This window comes from Arachis duranensis, chromosome 1, assembly GCF_000817695.3.
Source record: "Arachis duranensis cultivar V14167 chromosome 1, aradu.V14167.gnm2.J7QH, whole genome shotgun sequence".
Taxonomy (NCBI): domain Eukaryota; kingdom Viridiplantae; phylum Streptophyta; class Magnoliopsida; order Fabales; family Fabaceae; genus Arachis; species Arachis duranensis.
In genome coordinates, this window is record NC_029772.3 from 86,196,496 (window position 1) to 86,211,722 (window position 15,227).

Here is a 15,227-nt window from a genome sequence, read left to right on the forward strand (position 1 = left end):
CCGATTCCCCGAACTCGGCCAGATATAACTTGGATGGCAGTCCATGCTAGGCTCACGACAAGACGAGTCCTTCCAAGCAACGAGAATGAGTAAGCACACTTTCTCACTTTAGGGGGCAACTGTTCTGGACTTGACCTTCTGGTCCTAAATCGGAGCCGTTACAATTCAGGTATATGGGCCAGACTACCGACAAGGCCCGAATCTGTCTAGTGACCACGAATCTCTAACTAAACATTCGAATTCAAATACTTCCTTATCTTAATCTACAAGAAAAAAGATAAGATAACAGTATAAATTATGTAAATGGAGACAAAAGCTCTCTCAGGCATGTCACTTATTCCTAACCCTCTCTATTTCTTAGATCCATTTTAATTTAAATGTCAGAGTGTTTTTACAGTATCATTTCTACTGTTTCAAAAATCAAGCCTCGTAACTATCTCAACTGATGAATATCCAATATATCTCACAACCCGTTCTAGCAATTTTGCGTATATCCACTAATGTGCATAGTACCGAAATCGTGTTGATATTGATATTTTATTATAGGAAAAGTATATGAAACCAACTCCAAATGAGCTAAGAATGGAACAACTTAATTAATTATAAATATAATAATTAGTTTTATTTATTTATGATTTAAAATATTGGTTATTAAATGTTTCACCACATTCAAATTAGGAGGAGATACGTTCAGTATCATTTCAATGTGAATCACGAAAACTGATTCAATTAGCTTCCGTTTCTTCATTCTCATTCTCTCTCCAAATGCCTAAAATATGATAAATCAAAAGATTCAGAATTGTCTAATTTAAAAAAAAAAGAAATATCCTAATATCTAATATAAACATTATTCACATAAAAATTTTGAATTCATCTAATGATATTTTGGCTGATTTTTAGCTGGACCATATTGGTTCCAACATTATTGTTTATTATATTATTAGTAGCACCGAGGGTGGTTCTTATTATTCACATAGACTAATAGGGTACTCGTTGACCACAGTCTTTATTTGCTAAAGACTTATTATATATATGGAGGAGGTACGGTTCTTGAGACCAGAGGGCAAGGCATAGCAGAGCATATAAAAGTTGATATTTAATATAGATTTTATAATTATTTTTGTGTAATTTTATTTTATTATTGGATATTGAATTAAAAGATTAGATTTTGATATATTATAAAAATATTTTTTTATTTAAAGTGTACTCAAATAAATAAATTATATTTTTATACAAAATATTTTTATAAAAAATATTTTTAACATTTTTATTTGAATGGAAACTAAATTGATAAAAGCGGTAGATCTGAAGAAACACGTTTAACCTATGATCCATCTTTTTTAAGATATTTTTTAAAAATTAAAATTTAATATATATAATTAATTAAATTATATTATTTTTTATTAAAATTAGATTGGACAAATTAGTTTAACAAAAAAAAATTAATAAATTAAATTTTGAAAGGATATAAATTAATATTTTTTATAAAAAATACTACAATATCCTTATTAATATTCTTTATATATATAAATATATGAAGAAGGTATCTGATAACATTTATAAAGAAATTATTTTTTTTCTATATTTTTATTACAAATCTTTTCTGTAAACTAAAGTTTTATTGTTACAACTTAGAAGTAGCAGTGAGAACTGTTAATACGTTGGTCAGCCCAGATCGTAGTCCCGGTTGTAAGTCCTAGTAAGGCAGTGAATTCGTTGGTTAACGAGGGTGGTCCCGTAACTCACAAAGTTCTAACCATAAAATGACTAGTTTATTAAGAACGATGAGTAGTTTAAATTTAGGAAAAAATAATTCTTTAGTGATAAAAACAGATAATTTTGAAGCATCCACTTCTGAAACTAAAAATGAATTAGAAATAGCTAAATTAGAAGAAAATTTTCATAATTAGAATATACCTATAATAGATAAAGATAAAGTATATAAAAAGAGGAACTTCTGGGAAGGAAGAAATTATGAAATTCATATGTTAGAATATTGTAAACTGGGAACGAGTAATAATAAGATTATTACCATCTTAGAAGAGGATAAATTGAAAGAACATAGCAGTAAATGATATAACTTCATCCATATAGGATTAATACAAGTAGCCATAAAATCTAATTTTAGAATAGGAATTAATCTTCCTATATTATTAACCTTAAGAGATACCAAATTCCAAAATTTTAGTGACTCATTAATAGGAATATTAGAAAGTAACTATTATGATGGACCAGTTTTTTTTAATTGTTACCCAAATTATGCTATGAATTTAAAAAAATGAATACACATGGCAAGCCTTAAAATTGCAAATAAGATCTGATGAGACAATTATAAATAAAAAATATGATCCATTCGAAATAATCTATAGAATATATTATAAAATTACTAAGGTTAATTATGACTTTAAAGCATTAAGACAATCCTCAAAACAAGAAACGATTACAAACACCTAGAAGATTAAGACATGAAGAATTAAAAAGTAGAATGCCTGAAGAATGGATAATACCTGATGGTATTGAAGAACCACAAATATAAAATACTAGAATAAAATGAATAATAAGAGAATGACCTGATATTATAATTAAGATGAATAGATCTCAATCATTAAGAATTTCTGATAATATTGAAACTATTAGTCATAGAAATTCTATAGATAACTCATCAATAGGAAATATGGATAATATTGTAGGAATTGACAACAGAAGGCCAAATATAGCTACTGCTGTATATAAATCACCTTTAGAATTTGATCCAATAGAATCACAAGTTTTATCAGTAATTATAAAGGAAGAACCATTTGAGATTGATAAAGAATGGATAAAATAAGATTTTAATGCTGATTATAATAAACTACTAAGAGATTGGTATTTTACCAACCACTCAGAAAACGAAGTTATTAGACTAAGAGAACTATTCTATGATTTTATGAAAGAAAATAGAATTAGTTTATACTTCTTTAATTGGTACGTTAATTATTACTCTAAATCTGATAAGAAATTAAGATTAGAATTTAAGATTCTCAAAATTAATATATATAATAAGAGTATTTTAGTCATTTTATATAATAGGGGTATTATAATCATTTAAAAAATATATAATATTAATTTAGACCGATTCAAAATTTGATTCACTATTTTTTGGCAAATTAATTTGTCTGACTTAATTTTGATAAAAATAACACAATTTAAGTGATTATATATGTTAAATTTTAATTATTAAAAAATATCTTTAAAAAAAGACGTTTTATGCGCCTTTATGGGAGCATCTCCCATAGATTATAGGTAGAACCAATTACAAAAAATTGAGGGAAAATAATAACCCACATACATGCATAACCTTTTTGGATTGGTGTATGTGTTTAACTATCATTTTATGAAAAATTTCATTTGCAATAATGATTTATAAAAATTTAATTTGAATGCATTGACAGTGTAAAAAAATTTTACACAAATATTTAATTACGTATTATTATATCAGTAAAAATAACCATTTTTAATAATTAATACATGAATAATCAATACATGAGCAATCATCTAAATGAATAGACGTAATTGAACACGGTGTAATATTCTATATCAAAATTATACTGAGTTATAATATATGTAACATCTAAGATGATTTGTACGAAGAAATTAATCACCCTTAGTGAAAACATGATAGATACATTTGTTGCAAACAAGAATATCCCGTTACATGTGAAAAAGAATATCCAATTGATATTACAATGAAAAATTGAAAAAGAATATCACAGTTTCACTTTACCCTGTTCCATGACGTTATTATTTCATACTTTTCATGTTTCTAGCATGTGTAATTATGATTGTTAATTAAGTAATTTGAAAGTAATGATGATGGAATGCAGTGGAGATCCTAGAATGTATGAAAGATATTGGAGAAAGAGAGGTGAGAAAACAAGTATCACAATTGCAGGGTGGGAGTCAATGAGCTATTTCTCGCAAGGAGAAAACATTTGTTGGTTCATGGAACCCGAGCTTGCTGAAGAGGTTGTGAGACTTCACAATTTGGTTGGAAATGCAGTGACACAAGGGCGCCATATTGTTGTTGGCACAGGCTCCTCTCAGCTCTTTCTTGCTGCTCTCTATGCTTTGTCTCCCACTCATCATTCTCATCAACCCATTACTATTGTCTCAGCACTACCCTATTACTCGGTTAGTCATATCTTTTTTAAATGGCAAATACTCACGTACACATTAATAATATACATAGAATACAGTGTCGACCTGTTTGGTGGTGCGACTATATTTTATTTACACAAAAAATGAAAGACCGACAGACCGTCATAACTTGCCATTTACTCTTACTCTTTTGTACTCTGCATCAGAGTAGGCACTTTTTTAAATTGGTAGCAGAGTTTTGTGTAGGTGTAATAATAGTAAAGTCGGTTGGTTCATTGCATATAACATAGGGACGAACACACTCGTATACTTGGGTGACAATTGCTCACACTAAAATTTGGAAATGTCTTGAGCAGAAAAAAAAATTATGTATAATTATTTTTATTATATTATTAAATTTGATTTCATTACTTAAATAAAAACATCACCCACACTATCCAAAATAACCATCCGAATACCAAGGATAATAAACATCTCATGTCATAAAATCACTCATCCTAAACACTTAAGTTAATTTTGGAGTTCACCAAAGATCAAACTCTTGACCTTTCGGATTTAGAACTCTAATACCATGTCATGAATCCACTCATCCCAAAAGCATAATCTGATAGGATAATGTAACACTAATAGTTATATCTCTAATACTGTCTAAACCTCTATTGTACACATTGTACGCTTAGACCATTGGCTCCCTATATTTTCCCTTATTTTTAATCACAAAAAATTTAACCGTTGACAAATTTATTCATAAAAAAAACAACACTGTAAATATGTAATCATAAATATATTTAATTTATTTATTCTTATATATTTAATTTATAAAAAAGTGAATTAATAACTACAGTGTAATTTATTAGTATAATAAAAAATATTTAATATTTAATATTTTTATATATTTTGATGTTTATAAGATTGTGTTTGTTATATTTATATACTACATGTTTTGCCCTCACTGCCTAAAATTTTGGATTTGTCACTGCCACTACTCGAACTTTTTCATTTTGTTTCATGTTATGCATAATTTGCTCTGGTTATCAAAATTTTCTGATCCGCCGTTGCGGCAGTCGTACCCATCAATGACAGATTACCAGAAATCGGGGCTATACAAATGGGGTGGAGATGCAGAGACTTATGATGATGAGAAAGATGGTCCCTACATAGAGCTGGTAACTTCACCAAATAACCCTGATGGATACACAAGGGAATCAGTGGTCAAGAACAAGAGGCAGGGATTGTTTATTCATGACCTTGCTTATTATTGGCCTCAGTACACTCCCATTTCATACCCTTCAGATCATGACCTCACCCTTTTCACTCTCTCAAAAGCCACTGGTCATTCTGGCACTCGCATAGGGTAACTAACTTCCAACTACTCTCACTTTTATTTCTTATCAGGCACAAGTCCGCTTTAGTTCACTTTTTTCATAACAGTCTATTTCACAGTTAATTGGATGAGACATAAAGAGAGATAAAAAAAATTATATCATTTATGTACTTTGTCTTTATATCTTACCAGTAATCGTAACAATGATTTTCACATCATTTTTATGAATGTTGTATCTAATATCTAAATAAAGATTCGAGTTTTCCATTAGCTTTATTTCTTAGATAATTAACCATATAAGGTTCACAATTTACTACACATGTATGCAGATAGAATAGTTTTAGGCAATCATTCAATGATAAATTAAATAATTGTAGTTACATTGTAGATGGGCGCTGGTTAAAGACTCTGTGGTGGCGAAGAAGATGACGAAATTTATAGAGCTAAATACAATAGGTGTGTCTAAGGATTCTCAACTGAGAGCTGCTAAGATTTTGGAGGCAGTGTCTGACAGCTGTGAAGAAGAAGAATCATTCTTCAAGTATAGCTATGAAATCATGGCTCATAGATGGAGGAAATTGAGAGCAGCAGTTGAGGGTAATGCCTTATTCACTCTGCCTAACTTTTCTCCTGCTTTCTGCAACTTCTTCAATCACTACACTCAACCTCAACCAGGTAACTCTCTTTTCAAATTTCTACAAAGACATCTTAATGTAAAGATAGTATTGTAAATTGTTAGATAATTCAGTCAAATATATTTATTAAAATATATCAATTCATTTAAGGGTTAATAGTATCATCTTTATGTGAAGAAGTCTTTGTAGGAGTAATCACTGTTCAACTCATACAATTTATTATGCATTTTAAGACGAGACACAAAAAGGACTAAAATGCTTATTCAAAATATGAAATGTTTTTACATGATAATCCATATTAAATTAATTTGATAATGAAATCGATAAATTTGAGTAGCTAGGAACTCATTTGAAACTATTGATGAGGTGATCGTTGTACCTGTGATATGGTTGCAGCTTTTTTGTGGTTGAAGTGCGAGGGGTTAATAGAGGATTGCGCAAGCTTCCTTAGACAACACAAGATCTTATCAAGAAGTGGGGAGCGTTTTGGGGTTAGCCCAAAATACGTTAGAATTAGCATGCTTGATACAGATGAAAATTTCATGGAGTTTATAGAAAGGTTATCTTCTATACATCTGTAAGAATTATGCAAAATTCCTTCCTCATCGTGTTAAATATAAAATACAAATGCATTGACAACTTTTCAAAGCACTTGGAAATTGACTTTCACTTTATGGGAGGGAGACACAGAACTAAAATTTCTATTCTGTGTAGTGCATACCCTTCTCAGACATCTATTGACCAGAATCTACCTTTTCAAAACTCAAAAGCAAACTCAGTGTAGGGTCTCTTTTTGTCGTTCGGAGAGTTATAATGAATTAATGATGGTAGTGAAACAGATATTTTAACTCTGTTTAGTTAGTTAATTCAGTTAATATAGATGAGTTAGTCTATCAGGTAGTTTTAGTTTCCTTCTGGAATTGGTCACTTAGTATCCGTATTGATTAATTAATAGCCTAATCTAGTCGTTTTCTAAAGCATGCTATATGAATACTAATTTATGCAGTAAAAATAAATTATTTAAAATGTGGACATGTACTCGTGTATGAAATGAAATAAAATTATTTAAGCAAGATAAGCATACAGTAGAATTTAAACTCTAGGAGACGAACAAAAACACAGGCTTCTGAATTCAACAACAGCAGCGATAATGAAATACAGGTGGAACTAAATATATCCATAACGCATAATATATAATATAAAATATAAAATATAAAATAGCTCAGGACGATGTTTTCTTTCGATCTTTGCTCTTTCCCCCTCCTCCTCCCTCATCCTTAGTCTCGGTGGTAGAGGCGGTGTCTCTCGTTTGGGTCCCACCCCCACTCCCACTTCCACTCCCACTCTGTGTATCACTCGTCTGGGACTCAGACGGGGTCACGGATACGGTACTGTCGGTGTCAGTCGGTGCATCGTGGGCTTGTTGGGCCGTGTCTTGGGCCTCACTAACGACAGTGGCACCAGCCTCTTTGGCTCGTTGGGCCATGTTGGACATAATCTGCTGAGCCCGGTCCTTGGCATGCAGCAGACTTTCTTGAAGGCGAGATCGGCGGAGATAACTGGCCATCCACGCGAACGAAGAGACTGAGGTTACGCCGAAGGCACCCGATGTCAAGAATCCCGAGACGGAGAAGGCGATGACGAGAGCTGCGGGGATCAAGATTGGGCTGAAGATTATAAAGAGGGGGGTTGCGAGGGCGACGCCGATGAGGGTGGCGAGGAGAGTGACTCCGGCGAGGAAGAGGAGTGAGGCACCGAAAGGAAGGAGGGTGGCGAGGGCAAGGATGTGGGAAGAAGAGCGTTCCTTGGTGGCTGAGACATCTTGGTGGTCTTGCTGGTAGTACTGTTGAATGTCAGCCATAATGAAGGTGGGTGTATGTGTTGCAGAGAAAGATAGATTGATAGATAAAGAGAGTTAATTTAAGGAGTGGAGAGTGACGACACGTGGAATGGTGGAATACAGATGGTTAGGGGTTGCATGGGATGGGTGTATATGTCGGGTTACGGTGCGGGGAAAGTGTTGGCGTTACAGTGGTCACTTGCTTGCCTTCTCACTCTCCATCGGTGCTCATTCAGAGTTTTGTCGTATTTCTTGGAGGGAATTCCAAGATTTACATTTAATTGATATTTAAATTATTTTATTAATATTTAAATGAATAAAAAATAATATATATATATATATCATTTCTCTGAAGATATAAAAATTAAAAATAATTATTTAAAAATTTAAAAAATAAGTTAATATTTTTTTATTTATTTTTAAAAATGTTATTTTTAAATTAAAATTAACCACTAAAATTAGTCATCAAATATATTTATGTATAAATATATAATGTAATTTAATTTATTTTTAATATATTTTTATATTTTAATATATTAGTGACTATTTTTTTTTTTTAGTATAGACATTTGGATTTGGATAGAGATGGTGCAGGTAGAGGCCGATTTTGCTTTATCCATCTTGCCGACTGGGCTTCGTTTTTGTGTCCTTCTTCTACTTTTCTTCTCATTTATATGGGCCACGCCCCGTCTTCTTTGTGGCAAAGATTTTGTAACGATGGTCTATTTGTTAGTCTCGCGTAGTCATATCCCAAGTTCGATTTTCAGCTACAGTTGGAGGTGATAAAATCTGTATTTTGTGTGTAAATGTGGTGTACATGAATGAGTAATGTCCAAAATTAAAAGCTGTCTAATTTATCAACAAAAAAATAAAACGAGATAAACTAGTTTATTTTTACAAAAATAATAGGTGAATGTTATGGTGATGATGCTATTTTTTGTTCTCATGTGATGAAGTAAGTTGGCATATAAGAAATGGCTACACATTATGTTTTTTTTTTTTCCTTCGAACTCTTCTATTCTTATAAAGGATGAGTCACGTTTGAGTTCAGGTAAGACTTCCATCTCACCCGCAAGTAATTGATACCAATCACTCAATCTGTATAATTAGGACTTTTCTAAATTTTTTTTTACCACACATTCATTATGGGCTATCAAAACTCTTTTTCGTTAAATTTTTATGATATTAGTTTAGGTTTTAAGCAATAATCGGAGATTAATACCCAAAAGACAAAATTAACTAATACATGTTTTATTTATCAAATGCCACTAAAGTGTCATCTTCGAGGGATCAACTTTTAAAGCCAAACTTGGCGTTTGAAGGGCCAATCCAGGATGAAGTTTATGAAGCGTTGGAGTTATCAAGCGCCGTCGAATGTAACATTCAAGTTTGTCATGCAAACCGTGCTACAAAGTGAGCCACGTTTCTCAAGGAACACACTTTCTTATTCATGCATTCTGGCTCTAAATTGATTTTGGAGCCCAAGTCAACAAGCCCACAAGAAGTCTGGTGCACGAAATTGTGATTCACAATGGCGCCAACAACTTGGTACGCACAATTGTAATCTCAACTCTTGTTCACAAATTCGCACAACTAACCAGCAAGTGCACTGGGTCGTCCAAGTAATAAACCTTACGTGAGTAAGGGTTGATCCCACGGAGATTGTCAGCTTGAAGCAAGCTATGGTCATCTTGTAAATCTTAGTCAGGCGGATTCAAATGGTTATGGAGTTTTAATAATTAAAAGATAAATAAACAGAAAATAAAGATAGAGATAATTTTGTAAATCATTGGTGGGAATTTCAGATTAGCGTATGGAGAAGCTTCATCCCTCTTGAATCTCTGCTTTCCTACTGCATTCATCCAATCCTTCATACTCCTTTCCATGGAAAGCTGTATGTTGGGGGATCACCGTTGTCAATGGCTACCGTCCGTCCTCTCAGTGAAAATGGTGCAAATGCGCTGTCATCGCACGGCTAATCATCTGTCAGTTCTCACTCATGTTGGAATAGGATCCATTGAACCTTTTGCGTCTGTCACTACGCCCAACACTTACGAGTTTGAAACTCGTCACAGTCATCCCATCCCAGATCCTACTCGGAAAACCACAGACAAGGTTTAGACTTTTCGGATCTCAAGAATGCTGCCAATAAATTCTAGCTTATACCACGAAGACTCTGATCGTGAACCAGAAGGCTAAGAGATATGTATTCAAGCTTGTTTGCATGTAGAACGGGAGTATTTGTCAGGCACGCGTTCATAAGTGAGAATGGTGATGAGCGTCACATAATCATCACATTCATCATGTTCTTGTGTGCGAATGGATATCTTAGAACAGGAATAAGTATGAATTGAATAGAAAATAGTAGTAATTGCATTAATACTCGAGGAACAGCAGAGCTCCACACCTTAATCTATGGTGTGTAGAAACTCCACCGTTGAAAATACATAAGTGATAAAGGTCCAGGCATGGCCGAGAGGCCAGCCCCCAATGTCTAAGATCGCCTAAACTGATCAAAGATAGATGCCAGGATGAAAATACAATAGTAAAAAGTTCTATTTATACTAAACTAGTTACTAGGGTTTACAGAAATAAGTAAGTGATGCAGAAATCCACTTTCGAGCCCACTTGGTGTGTGCTTGGGCTGAGCATTGAAGCTTTCACGTGTAGAGGTCTTCCTTGGAGTCAAACACCAGCTTTGGTACCAGTTTGGGCGTTTAACTCCAACTTTTATGCCAGTTCTAGTGTTTTGACGCCAGAAAAGGGCAGAGAGCTGGCATTTTGACGCCATTTTACGTTGTCAAAACTCGGGCAAAGTATGGACTATTATATATTGCTGGAAAGCCCTAGATGTCTACTTTCCAACGCAATTAAGATCTTGCCATTTGGAGGTCTGTAGCTCTAGAAAATCTACTTTGAATGCAGGGAGGTCAGAATCCAGCAACATCTGCAGTCCTTTGTCAGCCTCTGAATCAAATTTTTGCTCAGGTCCCTCAATTTCAGCCAGAAAATACCTAAAATCACAGAAAAACACACAAACTCATAGTAAAGTCCAGAAATGTGAATTTTGCTTAAAAACTAGTAGAAATATATTAAAAACTAACTAAATCTTACTAAAAACTATATAAAAACAATGCCAAAAAGCGTATAAATTATCCGCTCATCACAACACCAAACTTAAATTATTGCTTGTCCCCAAGAAACTGAAAACAAAATAGGATAAAAAGAAGAGAATATACAATGAATCCCACAATATCAATGAAACTTAGTTCTAATTAGATGAGCAGGGCTTGTAGCTTTTTGCTTCTGAACAGTTTTGGCATCTGACTTTTTCTTTTGAAATTCAGAATGATTGGCATCTATAGGAACTTATAATTTTAGATAGTGTTATTGATTCTCCTAGTTCAATATGTTGATTATTGAACATAGCTCCTTTATGAGTCTTGGCCGTGACCCTAAGCACTTTGTTTTCCAGTATTACCACCGGATACATAAATGCCACAGACACATAACTGGGTGAACCTTTTCAGATTGTGACTCAGCTTTGCTAAAGTCCCCAGTTAGAGGTGTCCAGGGTTCTTAAGCACGCTCTTTTGCTTTGGATCATGACTTTAACCATTCAATCTCAAGCTTTTCACTTGGACCTGCATGCCACAAGCAGATGGTTAGGGACAGCTTGATTTAGCCGCTTAGGCCTGGATTTTATTTCCTTGGGCTCTCCTATCCATTAATGCTCAAAGCCTTGGATCCTTTTTACCCTTGCCTTTTGGTTTAAAGGGCTATTGGCTTTTTCTGCTTGCTTTTTCTTTTTCTTTTCTTTTTTTTTCACCATATATTTTTTTTGCCCCCTTTTTTTCACTACTTTTTCTTGTTTCAAGAATCAATTTCATGATTTTTCAAATTATCAATAACATTTCTCTCTGTTCATCATTCTTTCAAGAGCCAACAACTTTAACATTCATAGACCACAAGATAAAAAAATATGCACTGTTCAAGCATTCATTCAGAGAACAAAAAGTATTGCCACCACATCAAAATAATTAAACTAGTTTCAAGATAAAATTTGAAATCCAAGTACTTCTTGTTCTTTTGTAATTATGCACATTTTTCATTTAAGAAAGGTGAATGATTCATGGAGTTATTCATAGCTTTATGACATAGACACTAAACACTAATGATCATGTAGTGAAGACACAAACATAGATAGAACCTACAGCATAAAGCCGAAAAATAGAAAAATAAATAGACAAGGAGATTAAGGAATGAGTCCACCTTAGTGAGGGTGGCGTCTTCCTCCTCTTGAAGAACCAATGGTGCTCTCTAGCTCCTCTATGTCTCTTTTTTGCATTTGTTGCTCCTCCCTCATAGCTCTTTGATCTTCTCTAATCTCATGGAGAATGATGGATTGCTCTTGGTGTTCCATCCTTAATTGGTCCATGTTGTAACTCAAGCTTTCCAAAGAAGTTTTGAGTTGCTCCCAATAATTGTGTGGAGGAAATTGCATCCCTTGAGGCATCTCAGGGATTTCTTAATGAGGGACTTCCTCATGCTCTTATTGAGTGCCATGAATGGGCTCTCTAGTTTGCTCCATCCTCTTCTTAGTGATGGGCTTGTCCTCTTCAATGAGGATGTCTCCCTCTATGACAATCCCAGCTGAATAGCAAAGGTGACATATGAGATGAGAAAAGGCTAATCTTGCCAAAGGTGAGGACTTGTTAGCCACCTTGTAGAGTTCTAGAGGTATGATTTCATGAACTTCTACTTCCTCTCCAATCATGATACTATGGATCATGATGGCCCAATCCATAGTTATCTCAGATCGGTTGCTAGTGGAAATGATAGAGCGTTGGATAAACTCTAACCATTCTCTAGCCACAGACTTAAGATCCGGTCTTCTCAATTGAATCGTGTTGCCTCTTGAGTCTCTTTTCTATTGAGCTCGTTCTACACATATGTCGATGGGAACTTGGTCCAACCTTTGATCAAAGTTGACCCTTCTAGTGTAGGGGCGTGCGTTTTCTTCCATCATTGGCAAGTTGAATGCTAGCCTCACATTTTCCGGACTGAAATCTAAGTATTTCCCCCGAACCATTGTAAGCCAATTCTTTGGGTTTGGGTTCATACTATCATGGTTCCTAGTGATCCATGCATTTGCATAGAACTCTTGAACTATTAAGATTCTGACTTGTTGAATGGGGTTGGCAAAAACTTCCCAACCTCTTCTTTGGATCTCTTGTCGGATCTCTAGATATTCGCCCTTTTTGAGCCTAAAAGGGACCTCAGGGATCACCTTCTTCTTGTCCATAACTTCATAGAAGTGGTCTTGATGGACCTTTGAGATGAATCTTTTCATCTCCCATGACTCAAAGGTGGAGGCAGTTGCCTTCCCTTTCCTTTTTCTAGAGGCTTCTCTGGTCTTAGGTACCATAAATGGTTATGAAAAACAAATAGCAATGCTTTTACCACACCAAACTTTAAATATTTGCTCGTCCCCGAGCAAAAGAAGAAAGGAAGAAGAAGAAAATGGAGGAGATGGAAGGTGTATGTGTTTCGGCCAAGGGGAAGGGAATGTGTGTATGATGTGCGAAAATGAAGGAGTGGAGAGGGGTATTTATAGGAAAAGGGAAGGAGAGTGGCCGAAAGGTTTGGTTGGGTTTGGGAGGGAAATGGTTTTGAATTTTGAAGGTGGGTGGGGGTTTTTGGGGAAGAGTTAAGGAAGTGATTGGTGAAGGGTATTTAGGGAAGAGATATGGAGGTGATTGGTGAAGGGTATTTGGGGAAGAGTGTTGTAGAAAAGTGTGAAGAGGAAAGAGAGTGAATTGAGGTTGGTGGGGATTCTGTGGGGTCCACAGATCCTGAGGGGTCAAGGAATTCTCATTCGTGCTCCAATTGGGCGTTCAAAATGCCTTAGAGTGCAATTCTGATGTTTAAACGCCAGTTTGCTGCCCTTTTCTGGCATTTAAACGCCAGCTTTCCTTCCTGTTCTGGCGTCTAAATGCTAGTTTATTATCTTATTTTGGCATTTAAACGCTAGTCTGGTGCCCTATTCTGGCGTTTAAACGCCCAGAAAGGTGCCAGATTGGGCGTTTAAACGCCCATTTTGCTACACTTACTGGCGTTTAAACGCCAGTAAGTCCTTCCTCCAGGGTGTGCTATTTTCAATGCTGTTTTTGATTTTTTTCTTTATTTTTGTAATTGTCTTTGTGACTTCACATGATCATCAACCTAAAAGGAAACAAAATAACATAGATAAAATTAAAATAAAATTGGGTTGCCTCCCAATAAGCGCTTCTTTAATGTCAATAGCTTGACAGTGAGCTCTCTTGGAGCCTCACAAATGATCAGAGTATGGTTGAGATCTCTCAACACCAAACTTAGAGATTGGCTGTGGCCTCCCCACACCAAACTTAGAGTTTGAATGTGGGAGCTCTGTTTGACTCTGTATAGGGAGAAGCTCTTTATGCTTACTCTCCATGGTTACAGATGGAGAACCTTGAGTCTTTACTACAAGGCATTCTTCATTCACATGAAGGATCAACTCTCCTCTGTCAACATCAATCACAACTCTTGCTGTGGCTAGGAAGGGTCTTCCAAGGATGATGGATTCATCCTTATCCCTCCTAGTGTCTAGGATTATGAAATCAGCAGGGAAGTAAAGGCCTTCAACCTTCACTAGCACATCCTCTACTAATCCATAAGCCTTTTTTATAGATTTATCTGCCATCTCCAATGAGAATTTGGCAGCCTGTACCTCATAGATTCTCAGTCTTTCCATTATAGAGAAGGGCATCATGTTTATCCCTGACCCCAGGTCACACAGAGCATTTTCAAAGGTCATGGTGCCTTTGGTACAGGGTATTAAGAATTTACCAGGATCCTATTTCTTTTGAGGTAAATTTTGTTGAACCAATATATTCAGTTCATTGGTGAGCAAGGGAGGCTCTTCCTCCCAAGTCTCATTACCAAACAGCTTGGCATTCAGCTTCATGATTGCTCCTAAATATTGGGCAACTTGCCCTTCAACAATGTCTTCATCCTCTTCAGAAGATGAATAGTTATCAGAGCTTATGAATGGTAAAAGGAGGTCCAAGGGAATCTCTATGGTCTCTGTATGAGCTTCAGATTCCTTCGGTTCCTCATTAGGGTATTCCGTACTGACCATTGGACGTCCCCTGAGGTTTTCCTCATTGGGATTCAAGTCCTCCTCCTCCTCTAAGGTTTCGACCATGTTGATTATATCAATGGCCTTGCACTCTCCTTTGGGAATATCTTCTGTATTGCTTGGGAGAGT

General features: G+C 35.0%; 2 protein-coding genes across 2 annotated transcripts in view; one reads left to right on the forward strand and one right to left on the reverse strand.

Annotated features, from left to right (window-relative positions):
* Positions 1–6,765, forward strand: part of LOC107491447 (tryptophan aminotransferase-related protein 2) — a 13,950-nt gene extending 7,185 nt beyond the window's left edge. Inside the window, exons 2-5 of the mRNA XM_016112292.3 lie at positions 3,864–4,170; positions 5,202–5,491; positions 5,850–6,136; positions 6,493–6,765. Coding sequence (XP_015967778.1) covers positions 3,864–4,170; positions 5,202–5,491; positions 5,850–6,136; positions 6,493–6,677 — 1,069 coding nt within the window. The 3' untranslated portion in view covers positions 6,678–6,765. The remainder of the gene's footprint in view (positions 1–3,863; positions 4,171–5,201; positions 5,492–5,849; positions 6,137–6,492) is intronic.
* Positions 6,766–7,138: 373 nt separating this feature from the next.
* On the reverse strand, positions 7,139–8,057 carry LOC107491439 (oleosin H2). The gene has a single exon (XM_016112283.3). It carries the CDS (start codon positions 7,955–7,957, stop codon positions 7,319–7,321), a length of 639 nt encoding a protein of 212 aa, XP_015967769.1. The 5' UTR covers positions 7,958–8,057; the 3' UTR covers positions 7,139–7,318.
* Positions 8,058–15,227: the final 7,170 nt, after the last annotated feature.